This window comes from Maniola jurtina, chromosome 7 (assembly GCF_905333055.1).
Source record: "Maniola jurtina chromosome 7, ilManJurt1.1, whole genome shotgun sequence".
NCBI classification, from domain to species: Eukaryota; Metazoa; Arthropoda; class Insecta; order Lepidoptera; family Nymphalidae; genus Maniola; species Maniola jurtina.
The window spans coordinates 12,532,823-12,560,762 of record NC_060035.1 but is presented as its reverse complement, the minus strand read 5'-3'; the positions used below and the strand labels follow the sequence as shown (position 1 = coordinate 12,560,762).

At 34.9% G+C, this 27,940-nt stretch overlaps 1 protein-coding gene across 1 annotated transcript; it reads left to right on the top strand.

The window, feature by feature from the left end:
• On the top strand, positions 1-27,940 carry LOC123866768. The gene is made up of 7 exons (XM_045908449.1): positions 1-127; positions 22,051-22,103; positions 23,121-24,557; positions 24,611-24,899; positions 25,463-25,870; positions 26,920-27,004; positions 27,665-27,940. Exons 1-7 carry the CDS (start codon positions 98-100, stop codon positions 27,853-27,855), a joined length of 2,493 nt encoding a protein of 830 aa, XP_045764405.1. The 5' UTR covers positions 1-97; the 3' UTR covers positions 27,856-27,940.

Here is a 27,940-nt window from a genome sequence, read left to right as displayed (position 1 = left end):
GTCGCGGCGAGCGCACGTGCTATCGACAACATCTCGCTTGTCGACTTATCGACAACTTCTCGCTTGTCGATTTATCGACAACATCACACCGGCTACGATGTCGCCGAACTATCTTTTGGGATTTACAGTAAGTTCTTTGCTCATCTTTTTTTTAATTTAGATAATTAAAAGCTCGTTAAAAATATTAGATGAAAAAAATTGCTCAGATTGTGATCAGTTCCGTTATATTCTGCCAATTCGGCGCGCAAATAATAAAAGTCTACAATTCCCAAACTAATAATAATATAATTAGCTAATTTACAAGTAAATTAAAGTCCCCGCGCTTAGTTCGTGTTTATTCGGGCTGATTTCATAAACTCCTGTGCGGATTTTCATCCGGGTTTCACCAAATAGAAAGAGATTTCTAATACTATTCGGAAGAAAATATAAAAAAATTAGACTTTATATACATAGTAAGTAAATACTTTGACGTAAGAATTTTATACCTTTGTTACCTGTTACCTCCCAAAGCCACCATGCTCCAAACTTCATAGTCACTGATCGTTCTTCCCTGTATTGGGGACAATACGCAGAGGAACTTTCAGCTTTTATAAAATAACGAAGGTCCGGCCCTTGCTGGCTCTCTCTCTATAGTTGTTTTAATTATTTCGAGCGATATTTCGACCCAGTTTGTGACCACGAGCCATAATATAACTGGTTCGAAATATCGACAATCCGAAATGACCATTAAAGTAACAAGTATGTAGGTACTCGAAATTGATGCCTACCTACTTTTTTGACGGCCTTCCTGGCGCAGTGGCAAGGTCTTATTAGTGGAGGTCCCGGGTTCGATTCCCGGCAGGGTTTGGAATTTTATAATTCCAACCTTACGAGCACTTGCCTTACTCAACGATCTGATTGCTCAGCACCAAAAATTAGATATTTTTAGCATTACACTAGCGGCACGCTATGATGGCCGGTTTGACACATTACAATAGTGATGTGGAATGTCAATTTATTCTCGAACAAAAAACAATTAAGTTTTGTTTTTGTACCTGATTAAATAGGTTTAATAAAACAAAAATGTATATGTTTATTTAATTTATTTGAACGAACTGAATATTTGAACGAAAATGAATGAATATACATACTTTATATGCACACAAGAAACATATGAATACAAAAGATACCAAAAAAGGTGCCACAAAAGGCCATAATTAATCAGATTCGTCCATACTACTATTTTTACTGTCGTCACTGCTATCATCACATACATTAATAATTATATGTTCGTTTTCTATAATATTATCTATTTACACATCTCTTTCATAATCTTCCCTTATTAATTTAACAGTTCTATTCACAACCTTTTCCCAGTCTCCTTTAGTCACATGTTCACAAGCTTCTTCTAATAATTTTAGCATTTTTTTTGTGGTAAATGGGGGTTCTGTATTGTGTCTTGCAGCATATCCCTTAATTTGAGCCCACACCAACTCAATCGCATTATACTCACAATGGTAAGGCGGTAACCGTATAACTCTGTGCCCATGTTCTAATGCTATTTCGTCAATGACGTATCGGATCTTGGTTGGTTTGTTTTCTTTTAAAAGACGTACTAATTCCGCTTTTAACATATTCATGTTTGCATCTACGCCATTTTTACGAAGCCATGCGACGATATCAGCTTTCTTTTGGGATTGGGCAGGTGGCTTGTCAATTTGCATCGAGTGGTATGGGGCGTTGTCCATAATTATAATAGATGGTTCAGGGAGGCTACACAACATTGAGGTAAACCATTCAGTAAACTTTTCTCCATTCATGTCTTCATGATAGTCTCCAGTGGTTTTTGACGCAAAAGCCATGAGAGAACCTTCGACAAACCCGTTGATGGTTCCGGCGTGACAAATTATAAGTCGCGATCCTTTTCCTACAGGAACTTTGGAAGTAGATGCTGCTGTGTCATCGTTCCAAGAACGGCCTACAGTATGGTTAGCATTAAGCCATGTTTCATCCAAGAACACAACATTTTGCCAATTTTTGATTTCTTTCACTTGCCGTAAAAAAGTATACCTTGCCATCGCTATATCAAATCTTTCCATCAATATTTTGCGTTTGTTACATTTTTTGTATCGAAATCCAATGGTCTTCAAAATCTTCGTTAAAGAACTTTCCCCACCGAAGAATAATCCAGCTTCCTTCAGTGAATGCACCAACTTTTTTCTTGTTGGATACTCCTTCTGTAAATAGTAGCCGTAAACATGTCTTCGGATAGCATCGGCATCAAAGCTATCGATGCCTACGACTGGTTTTGCTCGTTTTCTCTTTTTTGGTGTGTGAAGTTTATTTTCTTCTGTGCCAGTCTCGCCATATTTTTTTTTAGTTATCCGTCTAACAGTTCGTTGTCCAATATTAAGCGCATCAGCTACGCGTTCAACCACTGACGTTATAGGTAAAATTGGCCCTCCATTTTGAGCTTCACGATCGAAATAGTTACGAAGGCGTATTACGAACTCACGTGTCTGACTATTTAGAACAGTTCTCTGCGTACGTTCGGTCATATCGACGAAATCCACAACAAAGGGCTTGAACAGAGTCCAAATTAACGAGCAAGGGTCAACAGTAATGCAGTATCAATATTTGAAATCCAAAGCCAGGTCAAAACTATATCACAATCGCATTGCACTGACAGTTTATACTTTTCGAAGCAACGTCAATTCGAAACTGCTTTGTTTTGCATTGAGCATTGACGCGAGTTTGCCGGAGGTAGTAGTTGTGCTAGCCAGCGATCCTATGTGACGATCGTATTAGATTCCATTTTTAAAAATTTATTGATATTTTTTTGCGATTTCAGAGGTTTGTCCACATAGTGAAAATTGTTCATATTCACAAGTACATTCACCCCTTAAATGGTGCAAACTGATTTTTCTACACTTGTATACATTTAAGAAATCAATTTAATAAATAAATTTTGAGTCCTAAACCTAAAACTACATTCGATAAAATTTATGAATCTCTGCACATCACTATCGTCAATAAAGTAATACAATTATTTCCTTCAAAGTCGTTATCAATTAATACGGAACTTCATGAGCGGACAAACGTCAAACCGGCCATCATAGCGTGCCGCTAGTTTAGTATCTCCGAATTTAACAAAATATGTATTGTAACGTCTGACTCAGTATGCGTTTTGGTTTCACTGTAAGCATGCTGAGATATTATTATTAAATAAATAAATAAATAAATAATATATTCTAAATTTCTGGTCTGGTCTGGTGGGAGGCTTTGGTCGTGGCTAGTCACCATCCTACCGGCAGCTATTTAGCGGTCCAGTGCGTTGCCGCGCAGAAATCAATAGGGTATGGGTTGAGGTATGTGTAGATAATTATTATAAAACTAGCGACCCGCCCCGACTTCGCACGGATCGCTTATTATTTTTTTTTTAATAAAAAAATGTAGCCTATCTTACTCAGAAATAATGGAGCTTACTACTGGAGTAAGAATTTTCAAAATTGGTTCAGTAGTTCCAGAGATTACACCCTACAAACAAACTTACAACTTTACCTCTTTGTAATATTAGCATAGAAGTAAAGATGATGGCACTGGGGAACAATCACACAATATGGTTTTTTTTTAAAGAATATTAGCCATGCTAATCATGACTAATATTCCCCTTTCCCCTCTAATTAAGCGTAAAGCTTGTGCCAGGAGTGGGTATGACAATAGTGCAACGGGTGAGGTTTGAACCGCCGACCTTTCGGAATTCGGTCCGCTCCTCAACCGTTGAGCTATCGAGGCTTGAATTGATTGGCACTCAACATTATAATTCAATGCTTGTACCTATCTAATCAATGAGTTATTTATTGTACTATTTCAATGGTTTTTGTATGCACTACGCAAAGTCGATCCTAATATGTATTCGAGTAGCCGCCAGATATATGACCATGTAAACAACAATTACATAATATTTGTAGTAGCCATGCCAAGCAAGCTTAGAACTAGTTAAATAATATTATAATAATCACATAAGACTTAGTTTAAAATCCATCTATTTTGTAGAACACTATTTTATAATAATAATTAATTAGTGTGGATGAAAAGTGTTTTAAAAAACCGGCCAAGCGCGAGTCAGACTCGCGCACTGAGGGTTCCGTACTCGGGTATTTTTCCAACATTTTGCATGATAAATCAAAAACTTTTATATATTATACATAAAAATAAATAAAAATCTGTTTTGGATTGTACAGGTAAAGCCCTTTCATATGATACCCCACTTGGTATAGTTATCTTACTTTGAAAATTGAAACACGTTTTAATTTTTTTTTAAAATGATGTAACCACAAATTCGCGGTTTTCAGATTTATTCCTCTTGTGCTATACTACTTGGAAAATTTCATGATTCTAGGTCAACGAGAAGTACCCTATAGGTTTCTTGACATCCGTCAGGCCGTCACGTCAGGTTATTTTTTTCCATATAAAATGCAGCCTATGTTACCCGAACCATGATAACGAGGTGCCTGACACCTCGTTCATCAAAATCCGCTATGTAATTTAGGCGCTAACGGTGGAACACACAGAATCTATTATCTAATACAAATATACATACATACATACATAGACTGCTAAAATCATAACCTTTTCTGTTGGCGTTGCTGTAGTCGGGTAAAAAGGTGTTATAACTTATAATAAATGCAAAACATTCAGTATTTTTTCTAAATGTTTTAATTAACGTTTTAAATGTAATATAAAAACATAATGCTAATGATGAGTTAACATCAGTCATCAATACACATCAATATTAATGTGCTATCATCAATAACACTGATGACCTGCCGTGAACTCTAGATAGGTACCTACCAACTTAAAACAAATCATTTCACACATCTCCTCTAAAAAAAACTATCTAAGTATATAATTGGTTAGAACATGCACTAAAAAAACAGGAAAATCTATTAATTTCCAGTTACTATCTCTAACAAACTACCCACACTAATAAAATATGGCAGATTGCAAGAAATCTTCGATCTCATCTCTAAATAGCGATCTCTTCCAGACAACCTTAATCCTTGGGAGAAAACGAATGAAGTAGTAGTTGTTATGGTAATTGTGGCTTTATGTAGATACTCAAAGTATGATAAATTATTATGATGAGTGAAATCTTAGGCTACTTTTTCCCTGAAAATTAAAAAAAATCCCGCTGGATATTTTATTTACTAAAACCTAATTCCACGCGAAAAAACATTATCTTGTAGGCACACAAACAAAATAAAATAGTTAATATTTAGGTAGATAGAGTAGATATAAAGACTTTTTCTCAAGGAATCTAAGTTTTAACTAGAAGCACATGAGTAGATATATCCATAGAGTTTGCAAAAGTTTATTATTAGGATGAGAGATTGCAGGCAAATTATTACTTTTGTGACCTGGTAAAGTGGTAAAATGGGGCTAATGTGGTTTTCTAACGCTGAGAAAGTTTTCTCCAATAACTAGACGGGTACTTGAAGTGCTTCCTTGCACACTTTTTATTTGCATAATATAACTCTTCTATTCAACACAGTCTGTTTGGTAGAGCGGCTATAAAGGTCAATGTCGCGGTAGGTAAGCGTTTTGAATATATTAAGTAATTTAGTAGAAACGTTTTGTTCTTACTTGTATTTTTATATGCCCATAAAAAGTGACAGCATCTATAAAGAGGCATTTAATCATTCAACATTGTCACAGTTCACGCAGATAGGGAACTTGTAACAAAACGCGGAGACTTCGACGTCACTGGCAGGCGTCAAATGTCACCTACATTTGATGCTAGGTTACACAACAAGATATTCGTGCAGTTTCCATCGCACGTTGCTATCCCGTTTTGTTTGTCCACGCCTTAAGAGGAGTCTCTCCGTCACTCGCTCCATACAAACGTAGTTCGTCTCTCATTGGAATACTAACCAATCATACTCAATGGAATTTTGTAGAAACGTTCCAAGAACTAATATCTATGCCTGTGGTTTTCCAGATTTCCGTTAAAATATTCGGTTTCAAAGTTACGCAGTCTTAAAAATTCACATACATATCTTTGAGCCCCTGTAATTTTAAAACTACATATTTTTAGAAAAATCTAAAACACCACAGGCACAAATATTTGTTTCTAGAATATGTCTGCAAAATTTCATGGACTTTAGTTGCTTAATATTCAAATGAAATTGGGACTACGATTGTATGGAGTAAGTGACGGAGAGAGCCCTGTTAACAATGTCGATAACCTCTCTACCTGTCTCTAATAAATACAATAAACTTGCGTTTTTTACGAACACATCAGCTGTGTCACCATGATTGGAATTGTAAATATCCGTAAATATTCGCGCCATGAGTTCATCGACCATAGATTATACTTACTTAATACCTCTCACTTAGTTGACATTGTATTTCTCGATTACTGAGAGTGTATCTACTCTAGTATAAAATATTCTTTCCACATTTTTATTATTCTTCTCACTTATGGCAATATTGACTGATAATAATTCGTCAATGTTTTAATAATTGTCAATTCGTTAATATTCAAAGAAATTACTTAAATATACGCTATAATATTACATTTCACGGTTTTAAATATTTATTTGCCCATAAGATGTGGGCTGTAAAATCGAATTGTATGAAAAAAAAAGACGAGCGCATGGCTAGTCGGAACACTCGATTCGATAAGTTATCGTACGTTTTTCAATTGAAAATTCGTACATCTTATCGTACAATAACTTACTGAATAAGTATTCTGAATCGCCCTGCAGGGTTGGTAAAATGCACGAACAAATGAATGAATAATAAATTAATTAATCGAATACCTAATAATTTCCGAAAACGAGCCAACTCTTTGCTTTAGGGAAAATCAAACCAATTTTGTATTCTTATAAATATATTTATTTTATTACTTTGCCTAATTTGCCATGAAATCAATTAAATGCATTGATTTACAACAAGTCAACAAAATGTTTATCAAACGAAATAAACCAGGTAGACATTAAATATACACATCAAAAATATCATTAATGCATTTTGCATATTAGATATATTGTGTACTGATATTTTTATTTTTCTATTATTTAGGTAATTACCTACCTAACGATATCAAGAAGTGCTTCTTATTTTGTTGAGAATGTGTTAAAAAGCCACATTTTTTGCTATTTATTATTTAAGTACCCTCAACCTAAGCCTCTGACCAGACCGGACCTTAGCCAATTCATAAAAAACAAATTTTGTAATTGATTCAGCCTGAAAGCAATTATTGATCTCTCACACAACACATTGATGCACATAACGCTGCGCTAAATAGGTCGTTAAATTAGGCATAGTTATTTGAACACTGCAACAGACAAAAGGTAATTTGTTACTTGACATACCCAAAGGTCTGTTTCGTGACTATGTGATTAATCAACCTAAGAGCTTTGTTAAAGTCAAAGTCAAAGTATTTATTCAAATTGGGTACTATTGTACACTTTCTGATTGTCAAACAATTATGTAGTGGTGATAAATACTAAAACTACGATGGTTCCAAACGCGCATAAGTCTGAGAAGAGCCCACAATAAACTCAACCGGGTATTCTTTTTTTTATTACCACCATTTTACATAATTACTTATACTTATTAGGTGTGATATTAATTTAAATATCACTGACCTGGTGATGGGTTGATTATAAAATGATGATGATGATTTTGTGATCCAACTGGAAATCTAATCTCGGTTGTCACCATCAAATTCTAAGCCGGAATCAATTACAAAGTAGATGCATTCAAAATAAGACCATGAAAACCAGTTTTCCTTCAAATTACCAACGAGTAAAGTCCACGGTAAATAAGAGCGAAAGCTCTCTCTACTGCGACCTCGATAATGCAGAGTACACAATGCATTTCTTACAAACACCGACTGTACCGCTAGGTATTAAGCCTAGAGTGCTAAAAAACGCTAACTATCGTCAAAAGTCGAGGTCATGGGAGAATAAATGCCTCTAATGACCATTAGAAACCACTAATTTTTAATTTCCGGTAAACACTGCTTAGACGGAGTTCGATATTTAACACGATTAAGCACTTAAAAAAAATTAAATCCCTGTCCTAAAATATCCATAAAAGTAGCAATCATAGGGAATAGGGATGGTGACTACAAGTCATATCAGCGACTTTTATCAAACGACAAAACGCTTGGTTAGTAAGGGAGCTTGTATGAAATACACAGATGTGACGTCATTAACGTGTGACGTAATTTTACGTACATTTTAGTAAAATCGGTAATATAAAATGGTTAGCAAACTTAAAACTAACAGCGGACGAGGACTTTACGAATTTTGGAAGACCGTTTATTCCTTAGTTCCTAAGAAATAAATTATTTCCCGGAAAATCAAGGAGTTCCCTTGGGATTTTTGAAAAACTAGATCCACGCGAACGAAGTCACGGGCATCAGCTAGTTATTATAAAAAAAATCAAATACCTCGATAGCTCCCATTGACTTAACGCTACACTGGTGTCAGGCTCTTTATTTTTAGGGTTCCATACCAAATTGGTAAATATGGAACCCTTATGGGTGCTACTTTCTCCGTCCGTCAGTCCGTCTGTCCGTCTATTACAGTCGATTATTTCAGTAACTATTAAAGGCTAAAACCATCGAGATGAATTAATGTAGTTAGTTTTGCGGTTCGTTAACAAAAGTGATTCTTACCGTTTTAATTCTTCTGTAGCACGGAACCCTCGGTGCGCGAGTATGACTCGCACTTGGCCGGTTTTTATTTTTACACTTTGTAAATGCAATATACTTTATCTTCATCAATACCTCATATAGCTAATTATGCTGAAGAATGCTAGTTTCTATATGTCAAGGATTGGGAACAAAAAATCAACACGACACAGTCGTTTTCTGAGGCGGAACTATTACTTTTTATGTTTCATTAGCCAAATTGTAATAAGATTTGTTAACGATACCTTAAAGATACCTATAAATCTGAATATATATAACTCAAAATTTAAAAACCCCCGAATTAAAACCTCTATAAGAAAACTAGAAAAGAGCTGATAACTTTCAAACGGCTGAACCGATTTTCTTCGATTATAACTAAGAACACTCTCCATCAAGTCACCTTTCAAACAAAAAAAAACTAAATTAAAATCGGGTTATTCGTTTAGGAGCTACGATGCCACAGACAGATATACAGATACACACGTCAAACTTATAACACCCCTCTTCTAGGTCGGGGGTTAAAAAGGAAAAGGTGACTGACTGACTGATCCATCGACGCTCAGCTCAAACTACTGGACGGATCCGGCTGAAAGAAGATCTATTACGACGTAGACATTCGCTAAGAAATGATATTTGAAAATTCAATCTCTAAGGACGTAAAATAGGAGTTTGTAATTTGTCTAGTCCACGCGGACGAAGTCGCAGGCATATCCTAGTAATATAATAATTTATTGCTAGTTCCAACACCCTGAGCAGATTTTTTTGTGTGAGATAAGGCTTCTTGGCCCAATTTATCAATCGCTTACAAGCCACATGCAAAAAACAAAATTTTCCAAGGTGTAACAATATCTTTATTAAAAATCGCATTTGTCCTAGTGGCTTAAATGATTAAAAAAGTGAAATTCTTCATGAATAATTCACTAGTTACTTTCATTATAACAATATACGAAACGTGTCAACATACATCCATAATTCATAACAATAATTTATAATATAGACTTACCTCGTTTAATGTTTTTTTAATTACACAAAAAAATTAAAGAATGAAACTGTTGAAAGCAATTAGTAGCTCATTTAAAGCACTGTCTTTTTATCTTCTTTCGTTTGTTGAACGGTACTTCCAGTTATCGCATACCTAGATAGCATAACATACATCGTTCCAGTAACATTTCATATTCCAGTCCAGTGATTTAGTCCAGTGTTGTATTTTAATTGGAATAATGCAATGTGTTGACCTCACGACTTAAGACCTCCAGCCCGTTGCATCTGGACCGATGACCTGAAGAAGGTGGCGGGAAGCGGTTGGATGAGGAAGGCCGTGGACCGTATTTGATGGCACGCTCTTGAAAAGGATGTCTAGCAGTGGATGCATAGAGACTGGTGGATCGATTTGGAATGAAATTTGAACCCGAGTAACCGACATAGTGGTATTGCGAAGATGATGTAGCAATGGGCAGGATACATAGATCAAAGAACCGATAGACGGATGAAGATTTTTTCCTCGATCTGTATTTCCTACCAGTTTTAATCCGGGTATCTTTAAAACAAGGGTTCATAGGCATCTTATAAGTAAACGCATGCCATCTTAGGCCACATCATCACTTTCTATCAGGTGTGGTTGTGGTCAAGCGCATGCCTATAATGAATTTTAAAAATACTGGAACGGTGACCTTGCACCGGAAAGTGCAGCGATGGAAGACCACCACTAGGTGGACAGACGTCATCAAACGATACGATTACTTCACTTAAGATTTAAAAAATCCATTCCAGCTAGAATGAACTTACTAAAGCGACAGCCGCTGGAATAACGTGAACCGCGCGTTAGTAGCACATTTGTACCATTGTTTTATAATCTTTTGTCGGACAAACGGTACCATACATACAATCATCACGTACCTGACACAACATTCATTATTCACACCAACAAAGTACTGTTAAAAGTTTTTGTTTAGATCTAAGATGACCTTTTGCCGAGCTTAATAATTTTATACCTTCCCATCTGTGCCTATCTATCAAAATGTTTAATGATTTCCTTAATGAATTTTAATTAGTACTCGATTTTAAAGGTATCCTTTTACGGACAACCAAACTGGCTTCTTTCATTATTTATTTAAAAAAAACTAGCTAGCTACGATAACTTACTGTCCTATTGATTGCGCCTATCTTATAATATTTCTTGTTTGAGTGTAAAAATAAAAAAAGTTTCCGCGATAAAAAGTGGCCTAGAATACTAATTCCTGTAAAGAGCTGTCAGCTGTACCAATTAGTAAGAGTTCCATCTATTCTGTATTCCAGTATTTTCTGTTTAAAGCGTTTAAAAAAACTAGTTGATGCCCACGACTTCATTTGTATTTAGATTTTTTAAAATTTTGGGAGAACTCTTTGATTTTCCGGCTCTATAGAAAATAAAAGAAGTCTATATCCGTCTCTGAGATGAATATTGCAATCTATCTCGTTGCCAAATCTCGTCAAGACCGTTAATAAACAGGAAAAAAGGCTTTCGCATCTATGATAAGTAATACTAGACGATATCCGTCCGCGCCCGCTTCGTCCGCGTGGATTTAGGTTTTTTAAAATCCTTTGGGAGCTCTATGATTTTCCAGGATAAAAAATATTTTATACCCAAGCTGTCCTTTCGTCAAATCGGTTAAACGGATGGGCCGTGAAAAGGTAACAGATAGACAGACAGACAAACTTTATATACAGATAATGTCCGCGACTTCGTCTGCGTGGATTTAGGTTTTTTAAAATCCCTTGGGAACTCATTAATTTTCCAGGATAAAAATTTAGCTATGTTAATTTACGAAACTTTCTTTCCCTTACGCTATAATAATATGACCTATCTACCTGCCAAAAACCCTTGCCAAGTTCCTAGGAAAACGGGAAGTACAAACGCGACAGAAGGACAACAAAGTGATCCTATAAGGGTTCCGTTTTTCTTTTTGTGGTACGGAACCCTAAAAATGCTGTAGGCTATATATATTATATACCTACCTAGGCAACAATGATAGTTTAGACTCTGTAGTAAATAAGAATTTAATAGTCATCTATATTCACATTAGTGTTCGAACCGATTCTTGTAATATTTTTCAAGATAAAGGTTGGAATAAATTTTCATCTCGTAGCTATTCTAGGTGCAGCTTTAAGTTTACTTTATAGTGACACTTAGACATGTTTACTGTAGCGTGGACTGTGGACTGTGAAAATTATTAAAAGTAAAATTAACTTTATTAAGTCATTCCATTTTATTTTCATTTTATTACCCGACTGCGGCAAAGCCAAAAGGAAAAGTTATGATTTTAGCAGTCTATGTATGTTTGTATCCAGATTCTGTGTATTCCACCGTAGTGCCTAAACTACTGGGCTGATTTTGATGAATGAGGTGGCACTTGATTCGTTGTAAAGGTCCGGGTGACATAAGCTATATTTTGACGAAAAAAATGACCTAATGGATGTTATATCAACAAGTGTAAATTAAAAATTTATAACACCCCCGACAAGTTAAGGTTACAGTAACTAGAAAAGAGCTGATAACTTTCAAACGGCTGAACCGATTTTCTTGGATTATAGCTAAGAACACTCTCGATCAAGCCACCTTTCAAACAAAAAAAAACTAAATTAAAATCGGTTCATTTTATTCAATTCAATTCAATAATCTTTATTGCGAATTTGGGTTAGTTTACAGATCTTAAAACTATTATTGTTAGGTGCTCCAAATTCTACCTTTCGGTATGCAATAATACAATAACATAGTCATGAATACAATCTTGACATACCATTATAAATATATAATATTCTAATTATTACTATTACAAATTCATTCAACATTAATAGATTCAAAATTATTTTTAATATGTACCTACTCTAATCAACTTTAATTCTATATACAGTATATATTATTTTGATGTCAATATTTTTAGTGTAATAGGAATTATTATTTTACAAATCAATTATAGTTATAATTAAATAGTCTAATCTAATGTGCCAACATTTCATTTATCGAGTAAAAACATTTATCTATTAGCCATGTAAAAAGATTCTTTTTAAATTGTTGGAGGGGTAATATCCGTAAGCCGGGAGGGAGCTTATTAAATATTTTTATACACATGACATAGCTGCATTTTCCGTAAGATGCATTAAAAAACCTATGTGCAATGACCAGTCTGTCGCCGTTTCTTGTATTTCTCGGATAAATATCTCTTGCTTTTATAAATAGATCATTATGTTGTTTGACAAAAATACAGATTTCATAGATATACATGCACGGAAGTGGGAGAATACGTAATTTTTTAAATAGTGGTTGACACGAATCCAAATAAAAAGCTCCTGTCATAGCTCTTATACATCTCTTTTGGGCTATGAAAGCTCTGTCAGCCTCGCTAGAGTTTCCCCACAAGATGAGGCCATATCGAAGTACTGATGCGACATAGCCATGATAGGCTGCCAGGACTGTATTTAGAAAGGCCGTTTTTCGTAATCTATATAACACATAAACATATCTATGAATTTTTTGGCATACCATTTCGATGTGCTCTTTCCACTTTAGATTTTTATCTAGAAGTACTCCTAAAAATTTAACATGCAAGGCTTCTTCTATTTGGGTATTTGTATAATTTATATTGAGGTTGTAGTTATTAGAACGGTCACTTAAACTAAATTGCATAAATGAGGTTTTTTGTATATTAACTTTAAGATTATTATCCTGCAGCCAATTTACCACCGTATTAATTTCATTATTAATGTCATTTTCATATATATTGATTTCATTTTTATTATTGCATGTCACGATTATTGATATGTCATCAGCGAATAAATAACAGTCATTTTTTGTCACGCTAGGAAGGTCATTGATATAAATTAAAAATAATAATGGTCCAAGGACGCTTCCTTGTGGAACACCGAATCTATTAAATTTGAAGTTTGATTGGTGGGCTATTATGGTAGCCTTCTCGTCGATAGAATTGATCTCTACACATTGCTTACGATCTTTTAAGTAAGACTCCATCCAGTTAAGAGCTGGTCCTCTGATGCCATTTTGCTCCAACTTATCTAACAAGATGGTGTGTGATACGTAATCAAATGCCTTGCTCATGTCAAAAAATATTACACACGTGGGTTTTTTAGAGTCTATATTTTCTGCTATCTTGTTAACCAGTTTAAATGCAGCTAATATCGTCGACTTGTTTTTTTGAAAGCCAAATTGTTGCTTATTTATTATATTATTTTTTGTAAAGAAATTAGTTAATCGGCCATACATTGCTTTCTCAAGGACTTTTGAAAGTATAGATACGAGTGCAATTGGGCGGTAGTTATTAAGGTTTTTTTTGTCGTCTTTTTTATGTAGTGGCTTGACCACCGATAATTTTAGGGCATCTGGAAATTCACCACTTTCAAACGACAAATTGACTAGGTATGTTATAACTGGCACTAGTTCATTTTTGCATATTTTAATAATTTTTGTGAGAATTTCATCATAGCCTACTGCTTTAGTATTCCGCAAGGATTGTATTATTTTTAATATTTCGTTTTCCGTTACTGGATTGAGAAAGAGACTACTTCCAGTTATATTTTGATTTATTCTAGATTTCATTTTTCGCTTTGTCAAACAAATACCACTAGTATTAGTCAAGTTTATCCAATAATCGTTAAAACTATTTGCTATATCTTTAGCGTTAGTAATTTCATTATTATTTACCAGAACTGATTCGATGCAGTTGTTACTAATGTCACTTTTTGTTTCGCTTTTTATAATTTTCCACGTTGCATAACATATATTTTTACTGTTTGCTATGTAATGGCTATTACTCAATTTTTTTGCTGTCGCAATACAATGTTTTAATGTTCTTGCATATTTCATATAGTTATTCTTATTGCTATTGTCTTTATTTTTAAATATTTTATATCTTAATGCTCTTTTTATTTTACTGCTTATTCGAATACCTTTAGTTATCCATTTCTGTTTTCCACTGTATTGCATATTTTTTATTTTTACCTTCGGGAAACAAAGTCTATACAATAGAGTAACCAAAGAATGAAATTTACTAAATGCCTTATTGAAATCTTTTTCTTCATAGACTTCACTGAATGACAAACTTTTTAGATAATTTTTGAAAATATCAATATTATAATTACAATAATCACGTTTGTACATAAACATTGATAATTTATTTTTAATGTTATCATTTGTGAAACTTAAAATTTGTGCTGTGTTATGGTCAGAAATATCGTAATTATGTAAAGAGCCTATAGCATCATCAATATTACTCATTATATGATCAATGCATGTATTATTTCTCGTTGGTAAATTAATGTGTAATTTAAAGTTAAAATTTTGTACGATTTGCTGTAACTGCTCAGAAATTTTATTACAATGCAGTGTATTTATATTAAAGTCACCTGCTATGATAATTTTCCTGTTCTTTTTACAGTATTTCTGAAGCACAATTCTTAGTTTTTCAAAAAATATACCAACATTAGAATCAGGTGTTCTGTAGATGCAGATGATAAATAGATTTTTGTCTACTATTTCTATCCCACAACATTCAAATGCTTTAGGTTCACTTATAGTATGTAGATATTCTAAATTTTTTGATCCTATCCCTTGTAATGTTAATATACAAACACCACCCCTTCTTTTTGTTCTACAGTAATTAGATGCTAGTAAATAACCATATAGTTTTATATTACTTTCATGCCCTTTTGGAATGAAAGTTTCCGTGAAGCATAGTATATCAATTTTATCCGGATCTTGCAGATCTTCAAGCATGATTTCTACTAGGTCTTTCTTTGCTAGAAAGCCAGCAACATTTTGGTGAAGGACTTTACAAATGCATGTTAAATTACTCATTTTTGGGACGAAAAAGCTGGTTTTTCCCATTTTTACTTTCATCAATTTTGATTGGTTTAAAATAAAAGGGAATTGTTCCCTTCTTTGCCACATTTTGGTTTGTAGTTAAAGTTTGACTATTTTTTGCAGCTATATCACGAGTCACTTTTGAAAAATAATATGGTATCGTTCCTTTTGCTGTGGAACGACTTATGGATCTTTGTTTTGTGAAGTTCAAAAATCTTTTGTTGTAGTCTATTTGGTCAATTATGAGATTTATTTTATGGCACATAATATTATAATACAGTGTGTTGGTTCGATAAATGTTTTTATCCAGATTAAGAAACGTAGTATTAGGAAATCTGTTACATATCAGTCGCAACATGTCATTAAGTTTTTGTTCATTCAGATGCTTATTAAAATTTACGCTAGTTACAATAATGTGAACTTGGGGCAAGGAACGTATTTTTGTGTATAAGTCAGATGATATCTTAATCGGATCGCAGTCATTTTCACCTACGGTTAATATTAATTTGTCATTACAGGTAAGATCATACAGTTCACAGGATTTGAGAATGTCCCCTGTCAACGCATCAGGCTTAATGAATGCTTCAATTGTATAATTTTCATAGGGATTGTTTCTTCTAGATTCAATGAGCGCTGTGGATAAATTTTTAAATTGTTGACTTCCTATTATGCAAATTTTTCTTCCTGATTGTCTTTGGGCATTAGGACTGTTTTGAGCCAGTTTCTCATTCATTTTAGTTTCTAGTGATTTTGGTGATGTAGTTTCCAAATTAATTGGTGTTCGTTCTATTGATTTATGGGATATTGACGTTGTGGTTTTATCATCCATAGACATTCGTATAATTGGCGTGTATAAAGATTCTTTTTCAATATCGGAGGTTGGCGTGTCTTGTATAGAGGTTCTTACTGATGGCGTGCGTTTAGATTTCTTTTTCTTTGATCGCATCGGTGTGGAATTGATGGAAGAATTTCCGTCACTTAGTAAGGTTTTAAGTAATTTTATTTGTTTTTCATTTTCTTCTATTGACTTTCTTAGATTTGAGTTTTCTATATTTAATTTGGCAATTTCTTCATGAGCACTTTCTAATTGCTCAGATAAGGTTGCTAAGTCCTGTTTCAGATCTAAAACTTGTGAGCTGTCAATTGTAGCTAGATCTGGTAAACTACAAGTGCTGACGTCTCTTAGTGAAGAATCATGAAGGTCTTCCATTGAACTGCAAAAAGTTATATTTTCTAATGATTGGTTATGTAATGTTAGAGTGTTCTTGCTGGATAAGTTGTTATTATTTGTAATGGTTTTGTCTAATGAAATACTTTGTGTAAGCTGTTCAGTATTTGATAGATTTTTAATTTCCTGTGTTGAACTCTTTCTACATTTATGACATTTCCATGCAATTCTCTTATCGGTTGACATTGAATTGTATCTTTTTAAAGTAATACTGGCACATTTTAAGTCAAACGTGTTATTACAAATAGTACATTCCAAGTATTCTTTCACTTTTATAGTGTGTGTGCATGTTGAGCAGATATTTCTTCGTTTTGATCTGGTAGACATCCTGCTATAATATTTGACCGTTGACTAGTAGATAAACTGTGTTTTGTCGAGTTTCAGGATTGATTTCTGTGTAAAATTATCATTGCTTTTATACCTACTTTGTTTGCACTATATTATATTTAGATAACATTATTCTCGGGAAAATAACCACATATTTTGATGTGTTTATGTATATTTAAGTTCCTGTTGACAATTTAAGCACTATCACTAGTATATAAACAGTTTTTGTTGAGTTTGAAGATTGTTTACTTTGTAGAATTATTAGTTGATTTTATACTTTATAGGCACTATATTATGTTTAGATAACACTATACTTAGAACTTTGCACTTTTCTCTAGCGAATTATAACGTTTTATTGTTCAAACTCCACTGTTTTCAATTTTTATTTTTATTTTATATACGGAGCACTTGTTTACAACTTGTTTATCGAAGTACCCGCCCATTAGTTTAGGCGCTACGGTGCCACAGACAGATACACAGATACACAGACACACAGATACACAGATACACACGTCAAACTTATAACACTCCTCTTTTTGGGTCGGGGGTTGAAAACAGTGGAAGTCTCCAAAAATTTTTTTTTTTTGCTTGTGTATTGAGTGGGGTGTCAAATGAAAGAAGGGGAGAAAAATTTTGAGCTCATGAATATAAATGTACAACAACATTAAAATATACCAAGTGACAGAAAAACAATTTTACTCTAATGACGATCGCAGTCGAGTTTTAGTTTTCAACTTTATTGAGAGGACATAATTATCATCACACTCATCGCCGACCCAATACTAAGGACGGGTCTCCTCTTGGAATAAGAAGGGGTTGCCATTCCACCACGCTGGGCAAGTGCGCATCGTCAGACTCTACACACCTTTGAGAAAATTATTGAGAACTCTCAAAGATACAGGTTTCGTCACGTTTTCCTATTAACACTTGTGTAAAATTATAATTTTGGGAGTTTTTCAAGTGAATTTTTTTGGCGTGCTTGGCGATTTTGGGATGTGTTAAAACTTGAAGGTCGCGTCACCGACATGCTAATGTTAATAATGAGTGCCGTGAGAGGCAGGTAGCAATGTCTTATAGCACAAGTGAAGGAAAAACCCGAAAACCGTGGATTTGTGGTTACATCACAAGAAAAGAAAAAGTGTTTCTTGTACAATGGTACGGAACCCTTCGTGTGCATTGTGTGTTTCTGCAGAACAACTTGGCCTTTACCGGGGTTTTATGAGATGTTTAAGTAACTAAACATTCTTGTTTTCCATTAAAAAATATAAAAGTCCTTAACACTTTTATCTATTCTACTACTAGATTATGTCAGTAATGGAAAACATCTCATTTTATTGTTATGTTAATTAGACTGACTAATTGGATTTCAAATTCTTGTGTAATAAAAACATAAATGGACATACTAAATAGGTATAATATTATTATGTTATCAACTTTATAAATGAAACTATGTAAAAATATAAGCTAGGTACCTAGCTCAAACTCGCTTTATCATCTCAAACGATTGCCGGCCGACTACTAACAATGACCACCACGCTGGTCAATAGCGGATTGCTAGACTTCAGATACCTACCTTTGAAAACATTATTGAAAGCTCTCAGGCATACAGATTTCCTCGCGATGTTTTCAGCAAGTGATTTTTTAAAACGCACATAACTCCGAGAATTAGAGGTGCGTGCCCGGAACCAAACCCCACACACCTTGTATAGGAGACTGAAGTTACCTTTATGATATCACTGCTTTTGTCAAATATATTAATGTAATAGGTAGGTATCAAAGTAATCTACATGTCATTAAAAATGTTTATACCTAGGCTCATAAAATAACTAAATTGACATTTAAAACTATAAATAAACAAAGTCGCTGTAAATTATAGAGGATATACACATCCATCAAGCATTCTACATAAGACCATAAATTAATAATAAAGGCACTATTACAGGTATATGGAAAATTAGGGTACCGTAATAAAACTGGCTAAGGGCGATTACGCACTCCATCCAATTCGAATCCGTGAAAATACGTTCTGAAGTAGCATAGAACTATTTGTATGATAGCTTAATACGCACTAGCTCCGACTTCCGTCATCCGAGTTCTCTCCGTCACCCGTGAGAATATCTCGGAGAATTTTTCAAGTAGGTAGGCTAACACTCTCGATCAAGCCACCTTTCAAACAAATAAAACTAAATTAAAATCGCTTCATTCGTTTAGGAGCTACGATGCCACAGACAGATACACAGATGCACACGTCAAACTTATAAAATATATACCCTCTATATACACTCTCTATATAAACTTATAAATATACCCGACCCAAAAAGAGGGCTTACCCTCTTTTTGGGTCGGGAGTTAAAAATATACGCTCCCAATAATATAATCATAAACTAGAAGACATAATATTATAATATCGAAGCAAAATTTCTTCCAAGAAGTGCCATAGGCTATTTATTATCTAGCATTAAACATCTTGGCCCAGCTTGATTGACTACTGGCATTTCAGAATTTTAAGTATCTAAGGGCATTTACATCCGCACATTCACAGAAATTCATAGTGAATTCGAAAGGAGTTTAGAAAATTTTATATCGATGTTGGCATAATAGATGATTAGCCATATATTACTGGCTACCTTATTCCATAATAACATTTCTGAATTATTGATCTTTACATTTTTCTTTTTTTTATTATTATAACGTTATCATTAATAAATTAAATGTTCTTCTTCTTTTCCAGTAAAAATTCTGTATAAGGTTGTGATATGTAAAAAAATTATCAAGAAAAAACAGCTTTAAACGCTTGTATTTTTCTTGATAAAAGACAACTTTGTCTGCCGTTTGTAAGCGTCCTAAAATGATTGTACTTGAACAATTTTTTTATATTGTTATTGTAGGAGGATTGGAGGTATACTTACCGTAATCCTTGACATATAAAATTATAATACATAGTTAAATGAATTCCTTTCGTAATTTATTGTCCTAAATATACCTAAGCAATTATTCCATTCCTATATGGTTTTATTGCTTTTATGATAGCTGGTTTTGTCAATGTCGTCGCTAAACACATACAAAAAACGTATAATTTCTTTTTTTTAATAGAAACACCACAAACCCTCTTCTACATACATATTTTGTCTACTATTCATTATTCGTAAACCTCCCATCCATAGCTTTTTTTTTGAGATTTTTTTTTCTCATTATGAGAAAACGTTTTACATTATGAGAACGGTTTAGTCCCACGCCTCGTTGTAGATAGAACTATCCGTAAGAAAATTTACGTAAGGAAAAAATGAGTAAAATGTTAAAAAAAACAGGTTTTTTTTAACATTTTAAAAAAGCTTAAAGTTTAAAAAAGCTTAGATACGCATGCCCGGATCGAAACCCCGGACGCTTAGATTCACAAAATGTGAGACCTACATCTTAACCACTAAGCTATTACAGCTTTTGTTAAGTATCTCTAGTAAATAAAGTAGGTATGTATAATATATTCTCTTACACCAATTTCAATAATTTATTTTATAAACAGGAAAATAACAAAAGAATTATTCAGCTTTTGGCAGATACAACATTATACGTGGTCATAAAATTTACATAATTGCATGTTGGTCAATAATGACCATTTATTCATTGGTATTATCGGAAAGCTGATCTCTAGATGGTAGCTCTGATTATTATGATGAGCAATAAACGACTCAGTCGCAACTCAATACAGTAGGAAAAGAATTGTCGAACCATGATGAAAAATACAAGTTTTTATGCAAACTTTTGGTCCGAGCAATCTCTTTACTTACTGGCTTATAAAAATGAAGTTAGTTGTTGCTTTTTACCAAAACGAATTCAAATTCAATTCCAATTCAATTTTTTTTTTTTATTCAATACTTCAGAATTGTAATTCTTTCTTTATGACTGCACAGAATAAGAAAGGCTTAGGTCATACTCTACCATGTTTGGATTGGCTAACTTCACATACCTTTGAGATAATCATGGATAACTCTCAGGCATGCAGGTTTTTTACGATGTTTTCCTTTACAGTTATAGTCCGTGACAGGTTGAGATGGCAATCGGGGTATGAGCCGGCGGGATGCCCCGCGTATTCGCACGTCACCCGACCTCGCCCGCAACGGTTTAGCGCGGGGGCTGTCCCCCCCCGATAACCATTTCCACCTGTCGCGTACTATACCTAACCCCAAAAAGTTTTAAGTGAGATTTTCAAATCTAGCGGTTATCACCGCTTCTGCGATTCTTTTCTAGTAACTTGATATTTTTTATTTAGGACAGTGTTTGTTAAATCTAACAGTAAACACTTACGAAGTAGGACACCCTAAATTAAGATATCTTCTAATGGCTTACTTTATAAGGGAAAAATAGCGGTAACACTCATTTGTCTTGTTTAAGGAGTGCGTTGAGTAGGAGTTACTCCTACGAAAGGCCCAACAGTGGCTTCAAAACGTTGTTTATACAATACATATATTATCTGTTATCTTATTAAAATGTAATAACGGACACGATTTATCATCTCCCGTTAAAACTACACTAACGATTAATAATAAAGATGATACTCAATCCACATCTGGTCAGCGTGGTAGACTATGGCCTAATTCCTTCTCATAGACAGCTTAGATAGTACAGAGATAGCTTGCATCTTAGTGGTCTGTGATACCAGGGAAGGACATATGCTTAAAGTCTTTATCCCAAAAAATCAAAAAGTCCCCTCAGGATTCTTAAAAAACCTAAACTCGTTCGATGTGAAAGTTTAAATGTTTTATTACTCCTTCACGCCATAATGACTGAGCCCATTTGTTTTTATCACGGAAAATAATAAAGATTAAAAAAACCTATCATCTGTTATAAATAATTGTTATTAATTTATTATAGTTATGATATAATTCTCTACAATTTTTTTTCTGTTTCACTAAATTCAATTTGATATCATTATCAATTTGCAATTTCGTTTAATTTCAGGTGCTGCTTGCGGTCTGCTATGTAGAGATCTCATGTCGACCGTCAAATAATGAGTAAGTCATCGGTTATGATTGTATAATTATATTGTATCACATAATTCAAAAACGCATTCAAATAAGTCCATCCGTTAGAGCTCTCACAGACAAACATACAGACAAAAAGACAGATAAACTTAGAATACCACTATTTTTGTGTCGGCGGTTATCGGGGGTTAGTAAAATGGGTGACTCGTCTCCCATTCTCATTCAAATGTAAAGAGTTATGAATTATGATACAAGAATGAAAATAAAAATAACATTCAATGAGGAAATGTGCCCAGATTGTTGGTAGAATGGTTGCTCTTTAAAATGGCTAGGCTGATATTATGTTGACTGGACGAGGACCTTCCAGGATTCCGGTCATAAGATGGCCTATCTATCCATACTAATATTATAAATGCGAAATTGTGTCTGTCTGTCAGTATGTCCCTGAAACCCCTTTTGTGTAAAGATCATAAAGCGTCCAAAATGTGTTTTTATGCTTTCAATTAACGTTTAGTTTAAGAATAACTATTGTACAAATAATTTAAACTAAAAAAAGCAAATTATACATTTACGGTATAAACCTAATAACTATGATATGTTTTTCTAATTAATTTATTTATATACATTTGTTAATAAAAAGACGTGTAAATTGTACAAATATTTATTGTTTATAAAAATACAAGTGTGCACATAACTAACAAAATGTATATAATCAAGAGTGAAGCTACTTTAAACTCACCCGGGCCGGGGCAAAGGTATGCTGTTCACTGTATTTTGTGCTGAGATCACCGCTTATGCATAATTTCAGCCTGCAGTGTTCACTGCTAAATGTAAATCTTTCGCAAAGAGCCCACCACACCCGATCCTCAGACTTCCTCATTCAGTTCCTTCCCCTCTTTATGGGCGCCTCACACTAAGCTTAACTGTTTACGGTCTCCACTCCAGAAGATTTCGCTTACTACACACGCTATACTATTAATCCGCTTTGCTTCAGGGAATGTTAATAAAATCCTTAGATAAACTTTAACAATAACAATCTCATTTCAGGTCGACGACAGTTCCTGAAGAAATCTCTGCTAAAGAACCAAAAGCAATCGCTGATAAAGAAGATGGATCTATTTACTATCAAGCAGATACTGATATAAATGCACCAGAAGAGAACACGAAAGAAATTGTTGATAGAATCAAAGCAATTAATAGTGTTCTAAATAAACCACGACGTCCACAAATTAATTATAATTCACCTTATAGTGAAAACAGTAATGGTATAGATGAAGAAACCCTTCAAAGAATTAAACAGATTATCGCTTTAGAGAAACTTAATCCGTATTCGAAAACAAAAAATCAACCAAAGAGTCACGACTTATCCGAAGATGATCGAAATCCGTATTCAAGATCTTTTAGAGTAATGCCTAATATGGTTTACCCAAATACGATACCAATGATGTCATATTATTATCCATATCACATGAATTATCCAGTATTAGTAGCACCGAACACTAATGACATCCTTACTAAATACGCCACATATAATGACTTAAAATCAGCAGGCCCGAGTGATGTGAAATCAGCAATCCCAGGTGAAAAATACCAAACAAGGCAAGAACAGCAACCTCTTTTCCCTGGTTTTCCATCTTTCCCTTCATTTTCATTCGATAACCTCTTTCAATTTCAACCTTTCAGTCAACTTTTTCCTGTATTAATAAAAAATCCTTTTGTTGCGTTCACTCAAGGTGGTGGATTTGAAAATTTTATTGAATACGGTCAAAATGCCGATGTGTGTAGTAGAAGACAAAAATCATCGGATGACAAATACAGTGAAATTATTAAGAAATTAGTCGAAGAAAATGTCAATCTAGAGCAATCTGATAACAAACGCAATGATGATAATACTATTTCTGAAACAAATACTAATACTAGAGAATCGCGTGCACTTCGTAAACGGACCATTGTTAGTGGAGCACCTGCACAACAAGTTGACAACAAAAATCCTAGAAAGATTTATACAACCAAACCTAGTATTACACGTAAAACTACAAAGAAACCCGTGTATACTGAAGAGGATGAAAATTTAAAAAGTGATGCCGACGGCTCTTTACGCTTTCCATTCGGCAATGGATTTTCTTGGTTTGGCGATAGAAAGCCAGTAGCACCCAGTCCTGGTTTTTTTATAAACAGACTCAGAGTTCGTAAAGGAGGTGTAGCTATTGCCGGTCCAGGAGGTGTTGCAACTGCTGGTAATGGAGGCACAGCTATCGTTGGTCCAGGTGGACTAGCTTATACTAAGCCCGGAGGTTTAGCTATCGCTGGTCCTGCTGCACGCGTCGTGGCTCTATCGCAACATCATGATTTTAATGACTTTGTATCTCGCGCAGCTAAGTTAGACAACAAATCACGATCTTCAATGCCAATAAGAGAAGGCAAATTAGTAGCAACTGGTCCTGTTATTTACTACCACCCTACCGAAACACCCACAGAAGAAACGTGATCCCTTTCCCCCTTATTTAGAAATTGTAATATACTAATATTTAGTTGTTTTTGACTGATAGATTCCTTGAGGCTGTGAAGAATTTCCGACAAAATCGCCAAGGAATAGTTACTGATGTGTATAATTATGATGGAGAAAAATTTGTTCGAAACCTTGATGAAGATCCTACATTCGTGATTCATTTAAGTCCGAGGGCTTCTGCTGTCAGTGGAGAAAAAGGCATTGCTATATCCAATCCTATATCAAGAGTTGTAATTCGTCGCGGGGAAGTAGCTTCTATCGTTCACAGTCCAAGGGCCACTGCTGTCGCTGGGGCCGGGGGTATCGCTCACGCGGAATCAGAACTTGACGTATACGAATATGATCCCTACTAATTTATTTGAAGACGAATATCCCCACATTTTGTAAAAATAGAAATATGTTTAAGGCCGATATCAAATTCGAAAAATATTTTCGACGAAACTTGAAAGCGTTTTTCGGATGTGTAACATACTTTTATATTTTAATGAAGAATTTGCTGCATTTATAATAACAATAATATGTAAATTATAAAATATAGTGTACAATAATTACTTCGTATTTCAATTTAAATAAACCTTTATCCAAAAAGTTTTACATGATAGCATTGGCATATTATGTGAAATTGCTCATATTATTATCGCAAGCATTTTACAACTGCCAAAAAATTATTTTCTGAAGTTCAGAATCTTGTACAAAGCAATCTCAAAAACGTGGCATACTTCATGAAATGATTTCATGAAAGGTACAAGATATGATTATGAGCAATTTAATATTCCAGTTCAGTTCAATACATCCTTATAATATTGCAATACATTTTACATTTTAAAACAGGCGCAGACATCTTTAATGTTAAATTTCATTCATTATACTTTATAGTGCTGCAACTCAATATATACCGTTTTACGGTGGAGGAAAAGGACAGTATTTGGAAGTTAAGAGAGATACAAAAGGAGCCATTCTTAGTGAAAGAGTAGTAGCAGAAGACAGTATTAGTAGCGAAAACATACTGAAAAATAATGACGAAAATCTACTTTCCAAAGTTCTAGCAGTCAATTTACAAAACTTAAAGTCACTAGCTAGTAATCTATTAAGGATACATAATTTAGGAAGGAAAACTGGTACATTAGGTGACCAAGAAAGGATAAGATTCAGAAACCAACTGTTTTCGCTTGGAGAAGCTGCCTCTAATACGATTAAGTTGATAGATGAAATTGGAGAAGATGTAGATGTATTATTTAAGAGGAACGCCACACTTTCAAGACAGTATGGTGAAAACTATGAAGAAGACGTAAGTATATTTTCCTTATACCAAAATACTTAGCAAAAATACAACTATTGTAAAAAAATAGGTAGCATTCGTAAAAGAAAAAAGTTAGTTAGTGTATTTTTTATCCCAGCAAGAGTTTCGAGTTTTACTAGATAAAAATTGTGATCAAATTTTTAGCAAAGCTAAGTATTTATTAGTGCTATTACTAACTAATAAGGGTTTAAGGGAGGCTTTAAACCGCCACGCTGGCAAATTGCGGATCGTTAGACTTCAGAATTTAGAACATTATGAGCCTCAATAGCTCAACCGGTAAAGGAGTGGACTGAAAACCGAAAGGTCGACGGTTCAAACCCCGCCCGTTGCACTATTGTCGTACCTACTCCTAGCACAAGCCTGACGCTTAGTTGGAGAGGAAAGGGGAATATTAGTCATTTAACATGGCTAATATTCTTTTATAAAAAAAAAAACTTTCAGTCGTGCAAATTTCCTCACGATATTTTCCTTCACCGTGCAAGTAATACCTATTTCATACCTTACAATGCACATATCCCTGAAAAGTTAAAGGTGTGTGCCTGGGATTGAACTCCCGCCTCCCGAATAAGAGGCCGACCTCTTAAGGTCGTAACTCATTTACACGACACCGCACGCACACAACACGCGCACGGCTCCGTCTCAAATCGAAGTGACCACTAGTTGTCTACGTGCTCAGAAAGCTCGCTGTCCACACAATAATAGCTAGCAGTACAGCGTTTCCCTACTGTGCGCGTTACAATTTTCTCAAGCGGCCCGCACGCGTGGCCCGCACGCTTGAAACGCGTGGTAACTGGTAAGCGAGACGGCAACCATCGACTAGATTGCGGCAAGCTTGCTTGCTGCGCGTTGTTTGCAATTGTATGCTGACACTGTAAAATGTATGTAAAGAGTATGACTTTAAGCCCATATTTGAACGTTTATGCTTTTACCGCGCGGGAGCTGTGTCGTGTAAGTGAGCTACGACCTTTTACCTCCGAACCGTTCCTTCCAGGTTTCACTAGTTAATAAGCTAATTAATGTTATTTCTTATGTTAAAGGTGGGCGAGGAGGGTATTGGCATCGACTCCATAGATTCCGGCGAATCCTACGATGGTTCCATCATTGCTGAAGCTAAGCCTGTTGGTCAGTATATTGATGATAGATTATACTATGTTATTCTTATATTCTTATATTGTTATTATATTTCGAGATAATATTATGGTCACTATTTATGAGTACTTGGCCGTGTCCACAAGTTCAAAGTCGCTCTTTCTGCTATGAAGCGGGCTTTGTTGGGTATCTCTCTGAGCGACAAAATCCGTAACGAAGAAGTCCGTAGGAGAATCAGAGTGACCGACATAGCTCAGCGAATTAGCCAGCTGAAGTGGCAGTGAGCAGGTCAAGTCTGCCACTGAACTGATGGGCGCTGGAGCAGACGTGTTCTGGAGTGGAGACCGCGTATCAGCAAGCGCAGTGTGGGACGCCCTCTGGACGGACAACAACAACGGTCTGTCCAGTGGGGACGGACAATCTTTTAAGAATGTAGCGGGATTTGGCTGGATGAGGAAGGCGGTGGATCGTGTGTGGTGGTGCGCTCTTGGGAAGGCTTCTGTCCAGCAGTGGACGCAAACAGGCTGATTGATTTGATTTGATATCTATGAGCCCCATAAAAATCTCAAAGTCAACGGACAATGGCTCTCCATTGCTATGCTAACAACTTGCAGGCTAAGCTATGCTTGAAGTTTCTCGCGATGTGTTGTTCATGATGATGATAATGATATGAGTGTTTCGTTACTTTTCCAGGTCTTGCAGTGATCGGCGAAAATGGTCTAGCAGCCTCCCGACCCATGGCCACAGCTGTAGCCAGTTCTGGAGTGGCCATCGCCAGTCCCATCGCCACAGCCATAGCCGGCATAGACCCTTCCTACCTCAATATTAACTTACATGGCGCGCACCAAAAGTCGTATAAAATTAACGGGAAATATTCAAATTAATTAAAAATCGCCCAAGTGCGAGTCGGACTCACAGACGAAGAGTTCCGTACCATCCTAGAAGAAAACCCCTTTTTAATTATTTTCA

Bases quoted from the DNA above. Each gene is read 5' to 3' on its own strand.
- LOC123866768 (XM_045908449.1), top strand. From the start codon at position 98: ATGTCGCCGAACTATCTTTTGGGATTTACA. The intron at 24,900-25,462 runs TCAGAACTTGAC...CTTTATAGTGCT, and splicing joins GGGGTATCGCTCACGCGGAA to GCAACTCAATATATACCGTT. The intron at 27,005-27,664 runs GTCAGTATATTG...TTACTTTTCCAG, and splicing joins TGCTGAAGCTAAGCCTGTTG to GTCTTGCAGTGATCGGCGAA.